We start from the raw sequence: 22,223 nt of genomic DNA, 5'->3' as shown, positions 1-22,223 counted from the left end.
TCCTTGTACAACATTTTTGTTTATTAAGGAAGTGTGGGAGATTAATAATTGTATATAATTATAGTACACGTTACAATATAACTACACTCATTTATATTGTTAACCTTGCAGAAACAACTTCAATCTTGAACGCAGCCCTGTTGGCTTTAAGTCCAGTGCAGGTAGGGATCAGGCTAACCCTAGGTTGGGGTTACCCCATAAGGTCCAGGTGGATCTTGGGTAATTTGTGGTGTCATCCTCACCTCTGTCATGTCCAGGTGCTGCTGGATCCAGTGCAAGTAGCGAGACAGCTTTGTGAACACCAGGGTTTGTCCACAGTCATGTGATGTGGGTGGTGAAAGGAGCAGGCCTGTGAGGAACGCTGTATGCCTCTCCACAGTCACAACGGGGGTCCCGGACAAGAGGCTGCGGTTCCTCGTTAGTCCTGGTTTGAGGTCTGTCTCATTAAACCTAGTCAACTCAGTCCGACAGAAGCCCTTCTGGCGACCCATACAGAACATCTTGTTACTGAGCAGCTGGGAGAAGTTCACCTGGTTTCGACAGCCCTCCACATGCAGGTAGGAGAGAACAGGGTGGCCGTGGGATTCCCCCCGGAGTTTGTCCGGACCCCTGGCCACCCCCTCCCTTCCTGGACTCATCAACACATTCTCACAGAAATCCTTAGTGGGCAGGCACAGGTGGGAGACAGAGGGGCCGAAGGGGAGGGGCTCATTTAGTCTCACCAAGGCCAGGTCGTCCTCCAGACTGCCCCTCTTGTGGCGGTTGTGAATGTACAGTTGGGTCGATAGAGGGATCTTCACACTATTATTTGAGGCACCTTAGGGGATGAAGGAAACTGTTAGATTTCAGAAAGATTTGAATCTGCCTGAGCTGGAGGTTTATACACTAACCATATCAAACCTCAGTGTTTTGATCGCTGTGGGACTCACCTGTCTGCATGCTGTGGAGTTTCTTTCTCATGTACAGGCAGCTAGCTGATGTCAGGACTACGTGAGGCCCCAGGATCACCCCGCTACACAGCTCCGCACCAGCCTCATCCACAAACACCACCTGCCAATCACAAAGCCACAGGTTAAAAGGGGAAGTTCAGTATTTCACAACTTAATGTTCCTTACCTTGAAAGTAGTCTATAGGCCAGAATAAACTGTAATCCATGGTCCCAAACTTCCCCTTTAACTCACCTTGCTCTACGTTGTGCTGGTTGGGGAGGGACTTACTTGCCACGGACAGCGGTTGTGTGGACAGACGTGATAGGCTATGTTTATTTGGTTTGTTGGCTGGAGTCTTCCACAGGGGTGCTTAACTAAGGAAACAGAGACGTCTCTATATAAAGTGTGTGTGAGAGCGGGAGTGTTGCAGATGTCTAATTCAAAAGAATAGGTAGACGTTAACCTGCAGGTATGCAGCTCCTCTTATCACTGTGAATCTTGTACCCTGTGGTGCAGGAGCACTGGTATGCTCCAAACTTGGGACTGCAGAAGTGGTCACAGGAAAAGGGCCCCTTGGTGGGGCACTGAGAGTTATCTGTTGTGACACACAAACATATCTCTTAGCCTACTCACACAACTATGAACACACGCATGCACGCACACACACTCATAAAGAGTTCTAAGGTAGGTGTTCTGTTGACCTATTTCACAGTTCTTCCCATGGTACAGCTCTGTGCAGCTACAGGTGTAACCTCCAACGCCGTCCTTGCAGCTGCCGCCATGGAGACAGGGATTGGGTTTGCACTGGTCCCCATCTGGGGAGGAGGAGGAAGAAGAAGAGGGGGAGGAAAGGATTCAATATCTGGACTCGGGAGAAAACCCAACACCCCTCTGCTGCGATTCAAAAGAACGAGACTTACCGACATAGACATTCCAGAAAGTGTCCTATTGAGGTATAACAGAGAGAGAGACAACGGACACAGGGTTTAAATCAGAAAACTACTGCATTAGTTATGGATAAGGGGATAGCCTATGTTGTCAGATCAGTGCAGTTGAAGGAAAGGAATACATTTTAGACTATTGAGATGCACCCTATAGGCCTAAACTGCTCACAGTTTTGGGTGTGTCTTCAAAGTACTCCCTGGCCTCCTCGTAGTTGCAGGACTCCTCATAACACTCCCTCTCCAGGTTCCCCTGAAGCATCTCCTCCAAGAAGAACGCGTTCGCTCGCTTCGATCGTAGGAAGACCGTGCTGGCGTGCGCAGGGGGTCTGAACACTGAGGGTCAGGGAAGAGGAGGAGGATGGAGAGGAGGAGAGGAGGAGAGGGGAAGGAGGAGGGGTAGGAGGAGGAGGAGGTGGATGAAGAGGAGGAGGAGGTGAATGAAGAGGAGGAGGAGGAGGTGGATGAAGAGGAGGAGGAGGTGAATGAAGAGGAGAGGAGGGGAGGGGAGGGGAAGGAGGAGGGGTAGGAGGAGGAGGAGGAGGAGGAGGTGGATGAAGAGGAGGAGGAGGTGAATGAAGGGGAGGAGGAGGAGGAGGAGGTGGATGAAAAGGAGGAGGGGTAGGAGGAGGAGGAGGTGGATGAAGAGGAGGAGAGGAGGAGCAGAAGGAGGAGGAGGTGGGAGGAGAGGAGGAGCATGAGGAGGAGGGGAAGGAGGCGGGGTAGGAGGAAGAGGGGGAGGTGGATGAAGAGGAGGAGAGGAGGAGCATGATGGAGGAGGGGAAGGAGGCGGGGTAGGAGGAGGAGGGGGAGGTGGATGAAGGAGAGGAGAGGAGGGGAAGGAGGGGGAGGAGGAGGAGGTGGATGGAGAGGAGGAGGTGGATGAAGAGGAGGAGAGGAGGAGCATGCAGAGGAGGGGAAGGAGAAGGAGGAGGAGGAAGACATAGGGAACAACAACAACAACTGAAAGTGAGACAAACCAGAAGTGACTCAGTATTTTTTTTTTAACTTCCAGGTTGAGGAGAATATTGCAAATGGTGGAAAATAATACATAGAGCAATGGGATTATGGTGAAGATGATTCACTTTAAGTGGTCCCATCACTGAGTTCATGCCACTGAATTAAATACAGAACAGTTTGTTTCCTGTATACCAGTGGAGGCTGCTGAGGGGACAACGGCTCATAATAATGGCTGGAATGGAGTCAATGGAATTGTATCAAAAACATGGTTTTCATGGGTTTGATACCATTTCATTCACTCCATTCCATCCATTACGCTCCATTCCAGCCATTATTATGAGCCATTCTCCCCTCAGCAGCCTCCACTGGTGTATACCCAACACCATGCTAACCATAGCGGTAGACTGGAAAACCATGCTAGCAAAGTCATTGTCAGCCTGAACGTATGATTAACTAAATGTTGGTCCTGTAGCTTTCACAGTGCAGCGGCTTACCTCTCCCATAGCTGTGGACCAGGAGGACACTGCTCAGAAGAGAGAGAGACAGAAACCACCATCGCCTCCACGAGCCCATTATAATACACATCCACACAGTGCCCACAAGCCTCTCTGCCTGTGCCAAGATCCTGTCTGCAGCCCTGTCTATCTCTCTCTCTCTTGCGCTCTCTCACTCCCTTTCTGTCTGACACACACATCCACGCTGCCAGGTTAACATTGCCAGGTAAACCCCCACCCGGTTGCCAGCCGAAATGTCCGTTTTTAGTCATTGCTGTATACGCCAACAAAGTTGTGCTTATGTCGTGAATTTCTCCAGGATAGTGTCATTTATGTGGACCTCCCTGTCACCTGACGTAGTTAATGTAGCTGGTGCCAGCTCTAGACATTTTAAAGATGGTACCTCATTAGTAATTGTATGTAATGTAATAGCTACCAAATATGCTACTAATATGCTAATATGTTATGAAGATAAATTGAGATGAAACGTTCTGAATACTCAGTAAAACTCATTGTATCACATTAGGGCTTCACAAACACAACGTCCCACAGATGGACTCTAGTCTGTACACACAATAGAGCAAACAGAGAACCCACCTATCCGTGTGTGCTCGGTACTTACACCAGCAGTGATTCAAGTCACTGGTGACCTTTGAACCCTGCTGTTTTTCTGATGCGATCGATTCAGTTTGTACTTTTAAAAAACTGGAACAGTAGGGAAATGTCTGCCTAATGGCAGTCCTGACTCAACTTTATAGTGTGTGATGTAGTTTCATGTTGGTATGTGATGAATGGACATTCAAACAAAACATGTTTGTTTTTTTAGCATAAGTTACTTGGTCTCAGAGACATTTTGTGAAAAACAATGAAAAAACAACAAAACACACAAGTTTCTTGCCCATAATTCCTCAAGCCTCTTTATTGATTGGTTCTCCTCTCTCCTCTGTCTCCCTCAAACCCACATCATTGAGTGCATTTGACCCGCCCCCCTCGTCTTCCTCCTCCCCCCCTCCTTGGGGAGAAACTTCCCCATGACTGCCCGGATCCAGTCGATGTACTTGGACACCTGCGTGTAGATGCCGTACTTGCCCTCGCGGGCGCACCCCTCGCCCCAGCTCACCACGCCCGTGACGAACCAGGTGTCCCCATAACGGGTGACGTGGGGTCCACCGCTGTCCCCCTGGCACGCGTCCTTCTTCTCCTTATCGTAGCCGGCGCAGAACATGCGGTTGGAGATCTTGTGCTGGCTGGACTGAAGGCAGGTGGCCCGGGGTACGTAGGGCACGGTCAGACGCAGTAGGATGGTGGACGGCTGTTTGGCCTCCCCCACACGACCGAACCCACTCACCAGGCCGTCTGACTGTTTCATCAACACCTTGTATTGATAAGTAGACAGGACACCATTATGTTAGGTTCAGGAACATCTTTACTAAGATATGAAACATAGACAGATTAATTATATACTGTATGTTTATATGCATCATTGGATAAAACTGGATATGTTACACAGAGCATTATGGGTAGTACATCATGCTACAGACCTTCTCGGCAAAGTTGCGTTCGGGCAGGCAGGCGGGGAGGATGAACTCGGTGAACTTGATAGGGTCCTTCAGCATGATGAGGGAGATGTCGTTGTGATAGGTGGTGGAGATGTAGGCCTTGTGGATGAACACCTGTTCCACCTGGTGTATGGCCTCCCGTCCATCCTTCACCTCCGTATCAAACTCTCCTGCAGACGGACGGACCAATGGGGAGGTTTGATTTCAATCAATTGAATTCAATTAACTTGATAGGCTGCTACAACTTAGGCTATGTGTGTGTGGTATGGTTATTGACTGTTCTTATTTCACCCCATAAACAACTATGCTGTACACAGCAATTTACAATGCATTCAGACCCCTTCACTTTTTCTACATTTTGTTTTGTTACAGCCGTATTCTAAAATTGATTAAATAACATTCTTTACTCAGCAAACTACACACAATACCCAGTTTTTAGACATTTTTGCAAATGTTTTTAGACATTTTTGCAAATGTATTAAAAATAAAAAACAGAAATACCTTATTTACATACTGTCAAAAGACACACCTAGTCATTCCAGGGTTTTTCTTTAGTTGTACTATTTTCTACATTGTAGAATAATAGTGAAGACATCAAAACTATGAAATAACACATATGGAATCATGTAGTAACCAAAAAAGTGTTAAACAAATCAAAATATATTTTATATTTGAGATTCTTCAAAGTAGACACCCTTTGCCTTTATGAACGCCCAGCCAAACTGAGCAATCGGGGGAGAAGGGCCTTGTTAATTATTTATGCATAGTCACTTTAACTCTACCCACATGTACATATTACCTCAACTACCTCAACTAGCCGGTGCCCCCGCACATTGACTCTGCAACGGTACCCCCCTGTATATATTGCCTCCCTACTGTCACTTTATTTTACTTCTGCTCTTTTTTCTCTCAACACTTTTTTTGTTGTTGTTTTATTTTTACTTTTTTTGTAAAAAATAAATGCACTGTTGGTTAAGGGCTGTAAGTAAGCATTTCACTGTAATGTCTGCACCTGTTGTATTCGGCGCATGTGACCAATAAGATTTGATTTGATTTGATTTGATTTGGTCAGGGAGGTGACCAAGAACCCGATGGTCACTCTGACAGAGCTCCAGAGTTCCTCTGTGGAGATAGGAGAAACTCCCAGAAGGACAACCATCTCTGCAGCACTCCACCAATCAGGCCTTTATGGTAGAGTGACCAGATGGAAGCCACTCCTCAGTAAAAGACACATGACAGCCTGCTTGGAGTTTGCCAAAAGCCACCTAAAGACTCTTAAACCATGAGAAACAAGATTCTGTGGTTTGATGAAACCAAGATTGAACTCTTCGGCCTGAATGCCAAGTGTCACGTCTGGAGGAAACCTGGCACCATCCCTACAGTGAGTATCCCTACACCATCCCTACACCATCCCTACCATCCCTCCCTTCCGGAGACATTTGAAACCCCACCTCTTTAAGGAATACCTGGGATAGGATAAAGTAATCCTTCTACCCCCCCCCCCCCCCCCCCCTAATTGCACTTAACCCTAATTGCTCCTGTAAGTCGCTCTGCTAAATTACTAAAATGTAATGTAAATGTACAGTGAAGCATTGTGGTGGCAGCATCATGCTGTGGGGATGTTTTTCAGCAGCAGGGACTGGGAGACTAGTCAGGATCGAGGGAAAGATGAACGGAGCAAATTACAGAGAGATCCTTGATGAAAACCTGCTCCAGAGCACTCAGGACCTCAGACTGGGGTGAAGGTTCACCTTCTAACAGGACAACGACGCTAAGCACACAGCCAAGACAATGCAGGAGTGGCTTTGGGACAAGTCTCTGAATGTCCTTGAGTGGCCCAGCTAGAGGCCGGACTTGAACCTGATCTAACATCTCTGTGTCACGGTTTCGGCCGAGGCTGCTCCTCCTCCTGGTTCGGGCAGGCTTCGGCGTTCGCCGTCCCCGGAGTACTAGCTGCCACCGCTCTATGTTTCTGTGTTTGATTGCTTTTGTCTGTCTGTCACACCTGTGTCTGTTTGGGAGTTGATTACGTGTCTTATAAGTTCCTTGTTGTGATCTAGGGTAATTGTGTGTTGTTACTCTGTTTCCACTTTGTCTATGATATGTGTTTGTTTTTCCGTTTCATTTTTCTTGTTCAGTGTTTTACGCGTGTGCGTAATTTTCCCTCGCCACTTCGTGTTTTCGAGGTCGGGGTTTTGTTCTCATGTATTGAGACTATTAAAAGTCTTGTTGGACTAAACCTCTGTTTCCTGCGCTTGACTCCTCCACCACATCCACGACGGCTTAGTACAGAACAACACACCATCATGGAGTTAGCAGGAACAGCGGCGGCACCCGAATCCCTGCTGGACCGGATCAACTTCCAGGACGCCATGATCCGGCAACTCGGGACCGCCATGGACGAGGTGTCCAACACACTGCGCCGATTGGTGAACCCTGAGGTGGCCAAGGACCCTTACAACATCGCATCACCAACGGCCAGTCCTCCTCTCTCAGCACCGGAACCCAGTGGCATTCGGCTCTCACTCCCGAGGGCATATGACGGTTCTGCAGCCGGGTGTCAGGGATTCCTCCTGCAGGTAGAACTTTACCTTGCCACCATACACCCGGCGCCCTCGGGATACGAGAGCGTCTCCGCCCTCATCTCCTGTCTCTCCGGCAAGGCGTTGGAGTGGGCCAACGCCGAATGGAGGGGAATAGACGCCGCAACCATCACCTACGCGGAGTTCTCCCGCCGCTTCAGGGCTGTCTTCGATCATCCCCCTGAGGGGAAAGCGGCGGGAGAGCGTCTATTCCACCTCCGACAGGGGAAGAGGAGCGCACAGGAGTTCGCACTGGAGTTCCGGACACTAGCGGCGGATGCGGGGTGGAATGAGAGGGCCCTCATCGACCAGTACCGGTGTAGTCTACGAGAGGACGTTCGTCGGGAGCTGGCCTGCAGGGACACCAACCTGTCGTTTGACCAGTTGGTGGACATTTCCATCCGTCTGGATACCCTGCTGGCTACCCGCGGACGTCCCGAGTGGGGGTTGTCCAGTCCACCCTCCAGCACCCCCGAGCCGATTCCCATGGAGCTCGGGGGTGCTGGCGCTAGAGAGAGGAGGAGAGGGAACCCGAGGGGGGCCATCCCCTGCACCACCTGCGGTCGTGGAGGACACACTGCGGCCAGGTGCTGGGGAGGGTCTCCTGGGAGAGGTGACAACAGGCCACGCACTGGGGAGTCATTTCAGGTGAGTAGGCGCCCCACTCACCCAGAGCTCTCTGTTGGTCACATGAGTATTCCTGTGAGGTTTCCACAGGTGGCACCTCATTCCCAGCATAAGGCGCTAGTAGATTCAGGCGCAGCTGGGAACTTTATTGATCGGGCATTTTGTAGTAGGTTAGGAATTCCCCTTCGGCCGGTAGACGATCCATTTCCTGTCCACGCATTAGACAGCCGGCCGTTGGGGTCGGGCCTGATCAGGGAGGTCACAGCACCACTGACGATGACGACGCAGGGGGGTCATGAGGAGATCATTCAGTTTTATCTGATTGACTCTCCTGCGTACCCCGTGGTGTTGGGCCTTCCCTGGTTAAGCACCCATGATCCTACCATAGCGTGGCAACAGAGGGCTCTTATGGAGTGGTCTGCTCAGTGTGTAGGGAGATGTCTAGGTGTTTCCGTAGGGGCGACCTCGGTAGAGAGTCCGAACCAATTGCCCGCACTGCGCATTCCCCCCGAGTATGAGGATTTAGCACTCGTGTTTAGCAAATCGAGGGCAACACGGCTACCTCCTCATAGACAGGGGGACTGTGCGATAAATCTCCAAACAGGAGCGGCTCTTCCACGGAGTCATGTGTATCCCCTGTCTCAAGAGGAGACAGCGGCTATGGAGACATACATAGCCGAGTCCTTGGCACAGGGATACATACGGTCCTCTACTTCCCCAGTCTCCTCGAGTTTCTTCTTTGTGAAGAAGAAGGACGGGGGATTGCGCCCGTGTATTGATTATCGTAGTCTCAATCAGATCACAGTTAAATACAGCTACCCACTTCCAATGATTGCGACGATGACGGAATCATTACGCGGAGCGCGGTTCTTCACAAAGTTGGATCTCAGGAGCGCGTACAATCTGGTGCGCATTAGGGAGGGGGATGAATGGAAGACAGCATTTAGCACCACCTCGGGTAATTACGAGTATCTCGTCATGCCATACGGGTTAATGAATGCCCCGTCAGTCTTCCAATCCTTTGTTGACGAGATTTTCCGGGACATGCATGGGCAGGGGGTAGTAGTTTACATCGACGACATCCTAGTGTACTCTGCTACTCGAGCCGAGCATGTAGCCCAGGTGCGCCGAGTGTTGAGAAGACTGTTGGAGCATGACTTGTATGTCAAGGCAGAGAAATGCCTGTTCTTCCAGGAGTCCGTCTCCTTTTTGGGTTATCGGTTGTCCGCGTCTGGTGTGGAGATAGAGGTAGACCGGGTATCGGCCGTGCGTAATTGGCAAACTCCAACCACTGTAAAAGAGGTGCAGCAGTTCTTGGGTTTTGCTAATTACTACCGGAGGTTTATTCAGGGTTTTGGACAGGTTGCAGCTCCCATTACGTCCCTGCTAAAGGGGGGTCCGGTTCGTTTGCAGTGGTCGGCTGAGGCGGACAGGGCATTTGTCAAACTTAAGAACCTGTTCACCTCGGCTCCGGTGCTGGCGCATCCGGATCCCTCTTTACCATTCCAGGTTGAGGTAGACGCGTCCGAGACCGGTATTGGGGCAGTCCTGTCACAACGGTCCGGCGCGCCACCTAAACTCCGCCCCTGTGCTTTCTACTCTAAGAAGCTCAGCTCGGCGGAGCGCAACTATGATGTTGGGGACAGGGAGCTGTTAGCCGTAGTCCAAGCCCTAAAGGTGTGGAGGCATTGGCTTGAGGGGGCTCAACACCCTTTCCTCATTCTGACTGATCACCGTAACCTGGAGTACATCCGGGCAGCTAGGAGATTGAACCCTCGTCAGGCTAGGTGGAATATGTTCCTAACCCGGTTTGTTTTTAAGATCACATACATCCCAGGGTCCCAGAATGGTAAGGCAGACGCCCTGTCCCGGCGGCATGACACGGAGGAGAGGTCCAACGAGCCTACTTCCATATTGCCGGAATCTTGTTTGGTGGCTCCGGTAGTATGGGAGGTCGATACGGAAATCGAGCGGGCACTGCGTACCGACCCTACTCCCCCCGAGTGTCCTGTGGGGCGGACGTACGTTCCGCTCGAGGTCCGTGATCGTCTTATTTATTGGGCTCATACATCACCCTCCTCTGGACATCCAGGTATTGGCCGGACCGTGCACTGTCTTAGCATGAAATACTGGTGGCCAACGTTAGCTAGGGATGTGAGGGTTTATGTCTCCTCCTGCTGGGTGTGTGCCCAGTGTAAGGCGCCTAGACATTTGCCCAGGGGTAAGCTACATCCCCTGCCCGTTCCACAACGACCATGGTCCCACCTATCGGTGGATTTCGTAACAGACCTACCCCCCTCCCAGGGGAATACCACCATATTGGTCGTTGTGGATCGGTTTTCCAAGGCCTGTCGTCTCCTTCCCATGCCGGGTCTCCCTACTGCCCTACAAACCGCTGAGGCCCTATTTACCCATGTGTTCCGGCACTATGGGGTCCCCGAGGATATTGTGTCTGACCGAGGTCCCCAGTTCACTTCCAGAGTTTGGGGAGCGTTCATGGAACGGTTGGGGGTCTCGGTAAGCCTTACCTCGGGGTACCACCCAGAGAGTAATGGGCAGGTGGAACGTGTCAACCAGGATGTGGGTAGGTTTTTGAGGTCCTATTGCCGGGACCGGCCGGAGGAGTGGTCGAGGTTCATCCCCTGGGCAGAGATGGCCCAGAACTCTCTCCGCCACTCCTCCACCAACTTAACACCTTTCCAGTGTGTTTTAGGTTATCAGCCGGTCCTGGCACCGTGGCACGAGAGCCAGATCGAGGCCCCTGCGGTGGACGAGTGGATTCGGAGCTCGGAGGAGACGTGGGACGCTGCCCATGTCCATCTGCAGCGTGCCATCCGTCAACAAAAGGCGAGCGCCGATCGCCACCGCAGTGAGGGACCGGTGTACGCACCGGGAGATCGAGTCTGGCTCTCGACTCGAAACCTGCCCCTCCGCCTGCCCTGCCGGAAGCTGGGTCGGCGGTTTGTGGGGCCCTTCAAAGTCCTGAGAAGATTGAACGAGGTGTGTTACAGGTTACAACTGCCAATTGAGTATAGAAATATTAACCCCTCGTTCCATGTGTCTCTTCTCAGGCCGGTGGTAGCTGGCCCACTCCAAGAAGATGAGATAGGAGAGACCCCTCCGCCCCCTTTGGACATCGAGGGGGTCCCGGCGTACAGGGTCCGGACCATCTTGGACTCGAGGCGCCGGAGGAGTGGTCTCCAGTATCTCGTGGAGTGGGAGGGGTACGGTCCGGAGGAACGGTGCTGGGTGCCCAGGAGGGACATACTCGATCCATCCCTCCTGACTGAGTTTCACCATGGGCATCCCACGCGCCCGGGTCCGCATCCTCCTGGCCGTCCCCGAGGCCGGGGTCGGCGCGCGGCACTGTCACGGTTTCGGCCGAGGCTGCTCCTCCTCCTGGTTCGGGCAGGCTTCGCCGTTCGCCGTCCCCGGAGTACTAGCTGCCACCGCTCTATGTTTCTGTGTTTGATTGCTTTTGTCTGTCTGTCACACCTGTGTCTGTTTGGGAGTTGATTACGTGTCTTATAAGTTCCTTGTTGTGATCTAGGGTAATTGTGTGTTGTTACTCTGTTTCCACTTTGTCTATGATACGTGTTTGTTTTTCCGTTTCATTTTTCTTGTTCAGTGTTTTACGCGTGTGCGTAATTTTCCCTCGCCACTTCGTGTTTTCGAGGTCGGGGTTTTGTTCTCATGTATTGAGACTATTAAAAGTCTTGTTGGACTAAACCTCTGTTTCCTGCGCTTGACTCCTCCACCACATCCACGACGGCTTAGTGACACTCTGGAGTGACCTGAAAATAGCTGTGCAGTGACGCTCCCCATCCAACCTGACAGAGCTTGAGAGGATCTGCAGAGAAGAATGGGAGAAACTCCCCAAATACAGGCGTGCCAAGCTTGTAGCGTCATACCCAAGAAAAATCGAGGCTGTAATCGCTGCCAAAGGTGCTTCAACAAAGGACTGAGTAAATGGTCTGAATACTTATGTAAATGTGATATTTCATTTTTGTTTAATTTTATTTTGGGGGGGGGGGGAATCTAAAAACCTGTTTTCTGCTTTGTCATTATGGGGTATTGTGTGTAGATTGATGAGGGGGGAAAAACGACGTAATCCATTTTAGAATAATGCTGTAACGTAACAAAATGAGGAAAAAGTCAAGGGGTCTGAATACTTTCCGAATGCATTCCTAGATGTAGAGACCACAGTTAAAGGTGTTTGGTTAACGGTACCTACCGAGGACAACGTAAAAGGAGCGTGTCTGGTTCATGCAATGTGCTGCAGTTAAGATGAAGTACTTATTCAGGATTGTTCCTCCACAGAAGCCCCTGTCCTCGTGGTTTACCAGGAAAGCCTGTTGAGAGAGAGAGAGGGAGAGAATAGAGAGAAAGAATGAAAGAGAGAGAGATATATATAGCGAGAGAAAGAGAGAAAGAGAGATAGATAGACAGAGAAGGAGAAAGAAAGAAAGAAAGAAAGAAAGAAAGAAAGAAAGAAAGAAAGAAAGAAAGAAAGAGAGAGAGAGAGGGAGAGAGGGAGAGAGAAAGAAAGAGAGAGTTGCAGAAACGAACAACCCTGAATGCTATTTAGAGGGAACCCCACTAGAGGTGTATCTACTCTCCTATACCTGCCAGGGACATTCTCCTGGGGGACACTCCTCCCCATTGACAATACGGGTTTCGCCTCTCGCCTCGGCAAAGATTGGCTTCTCCTTCACCATGTCGATAACTCCATCCTCAAATGTAAATTGGATTTCTTTCTGTTGGGTTACGTTCCTGGCCGTTTCCCTGATAGGGTCCTCCATCATGTTGGTCTTTTCAGTGGTGTTGGTGGCAGTGGTGTTAGGCTGGTAGATGAAGATGGTGCGGGTGTTCTTGGATACCACGAAGCCACACTTAAAGGCCTCTTCAATGACAAAAGGACAACAATGTTATTAGGTACTAACTAAGCCCAACCTACAACCTACTAATGGAGATCAACGATGCTGCAGCTTCTCTACCCCCATAGATAATTTGTATATGTCCCTCTCTCTGTTGTTCTGTCTGTCTCTCTCCCTCTCTCTGTCTCTCTGTCGTTATGTCTGTCTGTTTCTCTCTGTTTCTGTCTCTCGCTGTCTCTATCTCTCTCTGTCTCTGTCTCTGTCATTCTGTCTGTCTGTTTCTCTGTTGTTCTGTCTGTCTCTCTCCCTCTCTCTGTCTCTCTGTCGTTATGTCTGTCTGTTTCTCTCTGTCTCTCTCTGTCTCTATCTCTCTCTGTCTCTGTCTCTGTCATTCTGTCTGTCTGTCTGTCTGTCTGTCTGTCTGTCTGTCTGTCTGTCTGTCTGTCTGTCTGTCTCTCTCTCTCTCTCTATCTCTCTCTCTCTCTCTCTCTCTCTCTCTCTCTCTCTCTCTCTCTCTCTCTCTCTCTCTCTCTTTCTCTCTCTCCATCTCTCCCTCCTCTCACCGTTGGAAAGGCAGGACTTGTCGTCTGTGTCCAGATAGTAGCCATCGGCACAGGAGCATTGCACACTGTCCTTCTTCACGTGGCAGAAGTGATCACAGTCTCCATTGTTATTCTCACACAGCTCAGGAATGTCTGCAGAACAGCATCACATCAAGGATACAGATTAGACAAACTAGAGTCATGATTAGGGCCAGGTGTTGTTCCTGACTACGGAGTGACCTGGAGTCGGGATATTTCTAGCGTCTGTGTTGGAGTCGGGAATGAGATTGTTCATCAAAGTTGAAGAGGAAAGGGAGAAGAAGACAGAGACGTACCAATCTCACAGTTGTACCCCTGGAATCCAGCGAGACAGAAGCAGGTGTACGTCCCAATCCCATCCTTGCAGACCCCGTTGTGGACACATGGCTTAGACTCACAGGCATCTCCATCTACAGTGAGGGAGAAAAGTATTTGATCCCCTGCTGATTTTGTATGTTTGCCCACTGACAAAGACATGATCAGTCTATAATTTTAATGGTAGGTTTATTTGAACAGTGAGAGACAATATATACAAAATAAGTATTTGACCCCTCTGCAAAACATGACTTAGTACTTGGTGGCAAAACCCTTGTTGGCAATCACAGAGGTCAGACGTTTCTTGTAGTTGGCCACCAGGTTTGCACACATCTCAGGAGGGATTTTGTCCCACTCCTCTTTGCAGATCTTCTCCAAGTCATTAAGGTTTCGAGGCTGACGTTTGGCAACTTGAACCTTCAGCTCCCTCCACAGATTTTCTATGGGATTAAGGTCTGGAGACTGGCTAGGCCACTTCAGGACCTTAATGTGCTTCTTCTTGAGCCACTCCTTTGTTGCCTTGGCTGTGTGTTTTGGGTCATTGTCATGCTGGAATATCCATCCACGACCCATTTTCAATGCCCTGGCTGAGGGAAGGAGGTTCTCACCGAAGATTTGATGGTACATGGCCCCTCTCCATCGTCCCTTTGATGCGGTGAAGTTGTCCTGTCCCCTTAGCAGAAAAACACCCCCAAAGCATAATGTTTCCACCTCCATGTTTGACGGTGGGGATGGTGTTCTTGGGGTCTTAGGCAGCATTCCTCCTCCTCCAAACACGGCGAGTTGAGTTGATGCCAAAGAGCTCCATTTTGGTCTCATCTGACCACAACACTTTCACCCAGTTCTCCTCTGAATCATTCAGATGTTCATTGGCAAACTTCAGACGGGCCTGTATATGTGCTTTCTTGAGCAGGGGGACCTTGCGGGCGCTGCAGGATTTCAGTCCTTCACGGCGTAGTGTGTTACCAATTGTTTTCTTGGTGACTATGGTCCCAGTTGCCTTGAGATCATTGACAAGATCCTCCCGTGTAGTTCTGGGCTGATTCCTCACCGTTCTCACGATCATTGCAACTCCACGAGGTGAGATCTTGCATGGAGTCCCAGGCCGAGGGAGATTGACAGTTCTTTTGTGTTTCTTCCATTTGCGAATAATCGCACGAACTGTTGTCACCTTCTCACCAAGCTGTTTAGCGATGGTCTTGTAGCCCATTCCAGCCTTGTGTAGGTCTACAATCTTGTCCCTGACATCCTTGGAGAGCTCTTTGGTCTTGGCCATTTTTGGAGTTTTGGAGTTTGGAATCTGATTGATTGATTGCTTCTGTGGACAGGTGTCTTTTATACAGGTAACAAGCTGAGAATAAGAGCACTCCCTTTAAGATTGTGCTCCTAATCTCAGCTTGTTACCTATATAAAAGACACCTGGGAGCCAGAAATGTTTCTGATAGAGAGGGGGTCAAATACTTATTTCCCTCATTAAAATGCAAATAAATGTATAACATTTTTGACATGCGTTTTTCTGGATTTTTTGTTTTGTTATTCTGTCTCTCATTGTTCAAATAAACCTACCATTAAAATTATAGACAGATCATTTCTTTGTCAGTGGGCAAACGTACAAAATCAGCAGGGGATCCAATACTTTTATTCCCTCACTGTATGAAACACAGTTTATTTCTCGCCATGGACCTACCAGCACAGCAACACCAAACACACTGCAAACAATCAATTCATGAATTGAAAATGGCCCATTATTTTGGTGTGTGGTCGTGAGTCCTTCACTTCCTGAACTGACTAGGTTGACCCCAATCTGACCCCAACCTGACTCCAACCCAGCGCTAATCAGCAAACCCCATGTGATCCCAACCCCAGCCTCTTGCGCCAACCCTTAGCCTCAACAGACTCCTGGGCCTTACCGTAATATTTGTTCCAGAATTCAGTCTGAGGGAAAGAGGTAAAAAGAAACACAACCGTCACAAATTCAAACCAGAAAGGTCATGATTCCAAACACACAGGAATTTCGGGTTGGAATCATGAGCGTGTAAAGGTGGTGTGAATGAGTGCAAAGTGAGTGAGTGACTAAACAGGAATGTGATTTATGTGAATGTGACGCGAACAGACATGTAAGTGTTTCTGGTTTAAAGAGAGATAGATAGAGAGAAACCAAGATGGAGAAAGGGAATTTACAGTCAGTTTGTCATCCTCAAAGATCTCCCTAGCCTCCTCTCTGTCACAGCGTTCCTCGATACACTCTCTCTCCATGTCTCCCTTCCGCCACTCCTCAAATGGGCTGTTGGCCCGCCGCCGCCGGTTCAGAATCTGGCTAGCATCGTCACTGTTCAGGAAGACTGGGGACACAGGGAAAAATCATCATCAGTGGCAGCAGGACGTTGTTGTGATCATCATCATCATCATCATCATCATCATAATCATCATCATCATCACCATCATCATCACCATCATCACCATCACATCATCATCACCATTATCATCATCATCAGCACCATCATCATCACCATTATCATTATCACCATCATCATCATCACTATCATCATCACCACTGCCATCATCATCACCATCATCATCATCATCACCATCACTATCATCATTATCATCATCACTATCATCATCATCATCACTATCATCATCACCATCATCATTATCATCATCACCATCATCATCTTTCTCACCTTGATCATCAATTAGGCTGTTGTCATCTTAACATGCTTGTCTTGCACACAGTCATCACAATCATCAAAGCAAGCAGAGATACAGACACCATAACATCCCAGTCACTTGCCCTCACCCGTACTCACACACTGACCCCAATCACTGACACTGACTAAACCCCAGAGTTTCCCTCACTTTCTCTCTACATAACCATTTGTCAACCGTTTGATATGGTGGGGTGTTTGAACGTACCCTCGGAGGCCACGCCGTGCAGCAGCAGGAGAAAGAAACAGGTCTGGGAGAGCCAAAACATGGCCGAATCTCTGGGTGAGGCAGCTTTCTACTCCTGGCTGCTCTGTGGAGCACAACTCTGGAGAGAGCAGGCGGAGAGGGAGGGCAATGACCTGAGAAACAGGGAGAGAACATGCTGAAGGGAGAGGGAGAGGGGGAATGTGTGTGTGTGGGGGGGAAGAGGGAGAGAAAGGGGGAGGGTAAAGAGGGATGTTTGAGAGAGAAAGGGTGGAGAGAGAAGGGGAGAGAGAGAGAAAGAGAAAGGGAGGACTCACTTCAAATCCAGTCTTCACCACTCAGAGACGCAAGGCCCTGTCTACTCCACCATTTTGCTCTGCACTCTTCAGCATGACAAACAGCCCTTATTTGAGCCAATCAGAACAGCTCTCAGGAAGGGGCAGAAAGTCCCCAGTGATCATGTGATCAGTGTTCTGAGGTCCAAATCACTGAGCTAATATTGACACTAAAGTCTATTCCAATGGTCAACACTGCTGTGTTGTGGTGAGAGCCTTAAATGGCAAATCTAAAGAAATGCGTATGATTCAGATAATATGCATTTCAGAGAAAAAACAACCATGTAGATAAGCTATTGCTGAAGTGTGGCTATGGATACATTTGGACTTTTCATTCATTCACACACACAAGCAACACAAATGAGCCAATTATTTAGTTTGTCAGCAAGTAATATTTATTCTTCAGATATCAGAGAGGAATCTTTGGAAGTAAATGTACGTCTTGGGAAGCAAACATTCTGTATGGCATCAGGTCAAACATACTGTATGGCATCAGGTCAAACATTCTGTATGGCATCAGGTCAAACATTCTGTATGGCATCAGGTCAAACATACTGTATGGCATCATGTCAAACATTCTGTATGGCATCAGGTCAAACATTCTGTATGGCATCAGGTCAAACATACTGTATGGCATCAGGTCAAATATACTGTATGGCATCAGGTCAAACATACTGTATGGCATCAGGTCAAACATTCTGTATGGCATCAGGTCAAACATTCTGTATGGCATCAGGTCAAACATTCTGTATGGCATCAGGTCAAACATTCTGTATGGCATCAGGTCAAACATACCGTATGGCATCAGGTCAAACATACCGTATGGCATCAGGTCAAACATTCTGTATGGCATCAGGTCAAACATTCTGTATGGCATCAGGTCAAACATTCTGTATGGCATCAGGTCAAACATACCGTATGGCATCAGGTCAAACATTCTGTATGGCATCAGGTCAAACATTCTGTATGGCATCAGGTCATCTGAATCACCACTTCATGAAGTGGTCATGAAACTTACACTTTACATTAAGAGTCAAATGAAAAGAATAGCAGAGTGAAAAGATGTCTGTTTACAAAGCGATGAAACAGGACGATATGCTACACCAGTAGCATGATATACTGTAGCTTCCATCTAATATGAAAATCTTTATTGATGTGATGTGACAACACCTAGCATTAGAATCACTGTAGTGACGTTTGGTGTTGTGTGGTGACTGGTGACAAATCTAATGGGAGTTAGCCATATTCGCTACTCATATTCAATGGGAGGTGGTGGCACTAACTTCTCCGTAGCCTGCTGAATCTGAACCTCATCTAATGCCATCTCTAGCAGGAATGGCATCACCGGGGCACTGACTGAAGGCACCGGGGCACTGACTGGAGGAGCATTCATCACCTCCTCAGCCCAGTCCAGGTAGTTGGCTACGTTAGTGTAGACGCCATAGTAACCCTGTTTGGGGCAGCCCTTCCCCCAGGCCACCACGCCCATCAGGAAGTGGGTGGCCCCATAGTAAGTGACCAGGGGGCTCCCATCGTCCCCCCTACAGGCCTCCTGGTTCCCCACGAAGTAGCCGGCACACAGCATGTTCTGGGTGAAGTTGAAGCCGCTCTTGAGGGTGCACTCAGAGTTGGGCAGGATGGGTGTGGCTAGCCTGCGGAGGAAGGGCGAGGAGGGGGCTGGCTTGGTGCCGGGTTGGGGATCGTTGCCCCCGTTGGTGTGCCTCCCCCAGCCGCTGAGGGTGTGGAAGCGGACGGCCGCAAGCTCACTCTTGGCGAAGTGTTGCTGAGGCAGGCAGACGGGTACAGCGTTAGGGCCCAGAGTTACAGGCTCGCTCAGACGCAGCAGGGCGATGTCACTGTCACCTGTTGCCGGGTCGTACAGGTTGTAGGGTATGGCTCTGGCAACGGGGATCCTCTGCTCGGTGCCCTCGTCTAACTCAATGTTGTGTTCCCCTGGAAACAGTGTTGTTCATTAGGGCAATGTTTTCTTATGTGACATAGGGACACAAACAATGCACAATGTCCTCACTATATGTTTCTAGAAACTCTATGAAAGGCACACACCCACACCCACACCCACACCGTAACCTACCTGCGACCACCATTAGGTCCTTGTTGTCTCTATCCAGGACACAGTGGGCAGCAGTGATGACCCAGTCAGGATGAACTATGACCCCACCACACAGACTAGAGCCTTTATGCTTCAACAGGACCTGCAACCACCAGTCCCATCACAAAGACAAATTGGCCACTCTTATCCATCACATCTCATTGCACATAAACCAAAATAATACTGTGGAATTATATAATGCCTTATGGAAAAGGTGGTAATAGATACTAACCAAGTTAATATTACACCCTTTGACTTGCATTCAAGGACAGTGGTTGTATGGGAATGACTGTAGTTAAGTTACTGTATCATAATGCCCTGTGTGGCTCAATTGGTAGAGCATGGCGCCAGGGTTATGGGATCGATTTCCATGGGGGACAAGCACAAACAATGCACTCACTACTCTAAGTCACTCTGGATAAGAGTGTCTGCTAAATGTCTAGAAGGGTAGTATTGGCTAATCAAATGTGAATGAGGTGGATGGAGCCGTTGTGCTCCACAGCCAGGTGTTGATGCGTTACCTGCCATGGACAGGCTCCTTTCGGACAGTGGTTCCCACCGACTATCCTGACTTGTGCCTGGCCCATCTGAGCGTCCGAGCTTGGGATTTTACCACACGGATACTGAACTGATAATGGACAGACAGACATGTGAGCTGCTGTTTCTAACTCGATTCATACATTAACATCATACACATGTTGGCTCCTTTTGGTATTGTAAATATTACAGTCTGTTTGTAAGAAACAGGGATTTCCAGTCTTTAACAAAACATCTGGGCTCATCTACGGTCAGTTACAGTTAGTACCTTGGGCGACACAATTTGTTCCATTCTCTCCCAGGGCGTAACCAGGAGCACAGGAACACTTGCGTCTTGGCCCAGAATCGTCACAGAAGTGCTCGCACTCCCCGTTAAGGTAGAGGCATTTCAGGGTGGCCTCAAATACTATGTTGGGAGATAAGGGAAAGGCAAGTAGGATAAGCAGAATGGGGTCAACGTATAATATCAGCTCACTAGCAAATGTGGGCAACACTTCACATTACAGTGCTCTTTTTGCTGTGTAATTACAATCATCTATTGGTATAAAACTATTGTGAAAACCAGTGTTTTTTTTATCCTGGTCCTGGGAACCCAAAGGGGTACACATTTTGGTATTCGCCCTAGCACTGCACACCTGATTCCACTAATCAACTCATCATCTAACATTTGATTAGTGGAATCAGGTGTGCAATGCTAGGGCAAAAAACGAAATGTGCACCCCTTTGGGTCCCCAGGACCAGGATTAAAAAACACTGGCGTAACCTATTGGTATAAAAATGGCAGCTAGGAATTCTCTTCCTACCTGTCTGACAGTATTTTCCTTCATAGCCTTCAGGACACTGACATGTGTAAGAGTTGTCTATGTAAACACAAGTTCCGTTGTTTTTGCATGGGTTGACCAGGCAGGGGTCACGACCTTAGAGCGATCGATAGGGTAAAGGTTATGACATTTGCTATTTGACATGCTGGACATATCTTGTGCAAATAATGTGATAACAGACATTGTAGCACCATATTGGATTTTAAACAACAATATCATTAGCATTTTATGAAAATGACTGAAAGCCCATTTGAAAGCAATACTCTATCATATCTTGTAGGCTGGTTGGAACTATTTGTGTACAGTCCACAATACAAAAATCCGACTTACCAGTGTATGTCAACCAAAAACTTTTCTGTGGAAACAAACCATACATAGTCAGTTTTAAGAGTTATCTCTGGAATTCTCACATGTTCCTATGTATTGCTAAAGATTTCATTACATTTAATTAAAATAGTCCTTCAATCAAAGTAATTGCAAATATTTTCCCAACTGAAATTACTACAAAATTGCACCGTTCGGCCGTCGTCCTCGAAAACTTCCCGAGCCTCTTCATAGTCACAAATTTCCTCGACACACTCACGCTCGAGGTTGCCCTGTTTCATCTCCTCGAAGTAGCCGCTGTTGGCGCGCCTGGATCTGTCAAGCACCACGTGCGCATCATCCCTCTCCAAGAAGACTTCAGCATTAAATTGACAAGCCATAAAAGAAAGACAAATGAAATTTGTCACCTCTCCATCTTAAAAATAAAATACTTTCTAATTTAACTAACTGTAATGCTAGATTCAAAAGATATGTTTGCGAAACAAACTTACCAGCGGCAGAAATGACAGTTGAAATGGACCAAAGTCCGCAAAATGTTTTCAGCAGCATCGTGTCTGACCTGAATCACCCAAAACTGAAGAGATTTGAGGTACATTGACAGCTTTTAAACGTTGCCTGCTCATATGACTCACTCACTCCAACAGCTCACTCCCACTGCTCTAGAAACAGTTGCCACAGCTGGGTGATGGTGACCGGAGCTGAATCAGAGGATTAGGCCTATGTATTACACTACATGGCCAAAATTATGTGGACGCACCTTCAAATTGCTGACAGGTGTCGTAGTAAATATAAAATGTTATAGATTGATCTGAGTAATATGTTGTGCAAGAGGTTGTGCAAGACAAATTGTGTTAGGAGCTTGTTTTCAATAAATGTTCTGTGTCATGTGTCTGATACTAACAGTGTGTTAGTTGTCTGTGCATAACATTTTAGTAGCGAACAAAGAACAGAGCACCAGATGGCCTAATCTTACAGGAGTACGATAACTGGACAACACCCACACCTCAGGCCCAAGGCCCCCACCAGTTGCTTCTCACGAGTTCCCTGGACACACACAAACATTTCATTTGCAGGCACACTCATTCTCAACTCCCCTGTCTACTGGTCGGGTGCCAAGGGCAGAGGACTCTGCCGTGCACCAATGGGGCATCTGCTCTGGACAGAGCAGACCCGCCTCCTACGCCTCGGGAACCAATCAAGGGACTAGAAGAAGGACCCCTTCCTTTATGTTACATTGTATAAAGTAATGCTGTAAACTCTGTTTAATCATCCTTCTCAACTGTCTCCATAAGAGGCAATTGATTGGGTCCATGCATGT

General features: G+C 48.5%; 2 protein-coding genes across 2 annotated transcripts; both read right to left on the bottom strand.

Moving 5' to 3' along the window:
• On the bottom strand, positions 1–3,535 carry LOC311109633 (vitamin K-dependent protein Z-like). The gene is made up of 8 exons (XM_084152582.1): positions 3,325–3,535; positions 2,043–2,206; positions 1,850–1,874; positions 1,631–1,744; positions 1,393–1,524; positions 1,218–1,303; positions 930–1,050; positions 1–817 (listed from the first exon to the last, which is right to left on the bottom strand). Exons 1-8 carry the CDS (start codon positions 3,413–3,415, stop codon positions 180–182), a joined length of 1,371 nt encoding a protein of 456 aa, XP_084008708.1. The 5' UTR covers positions 3,416–3,535; the 3' UTR covers positions 1–179.
• A 679-nt stretch (positions 3,536–4,214) lies between these two features.
• On the bottom strand, positions 4,215–21,528 carry LOC311109535 (uncharacterized protein). Its single transcript, XM_084152459.1, has 18 exons — positions 21,397–21,528; positions 21,097–21,260; positions 20,912–20,936; positions 20,564–20,677; positions 20,029–20,166; positions 19,745–19,851; positions 19,206–19,326; positions 18,364–19,066; positions 17,553–18,105; positions 16,782–16,869; positions 16,047–16,207; positions 15,776–15,800; positions 13,847–13,960; positions 13,533–13,664; positions 12,718–12,995; positions 12,327–12,444; positions 4,866–5,053; positions 4,215–4,699 (listed from the first exon to the last, which is right to left on the bottom strand). Exons 1-18 carry the CDS (start codon positions 21,452–21,454, stop codon positions 4,277–4,279), a joined length of 3,510 nt encoding a protein of 1,169 aa, XP_084008585.1. The 5' UTR covers positions 21,455–21,528; the 3' UTR covers positions 4,215–4,276.
• Between the last annotated feature and the right edge of the window lie 695 nt (positions 21,529–22,223).

Source organism: Coregonus lavaretus, assembly GCF_964263955.1.
Source record: "Coregonus lavaretus genome assembly, chromosome: 35".
Lineage (NCBI taxonomy): Eukaryota > Metazoa > Chordata > Actinopteri > Salmoniformes > Salmonidae > Coregonus > Coregonus lavaretus.
The sequence above is the reverse complement of the archived record's forward strand: the minus strand, read 5'-3'. Positions and strand labels throughout refer to the sequence as shown.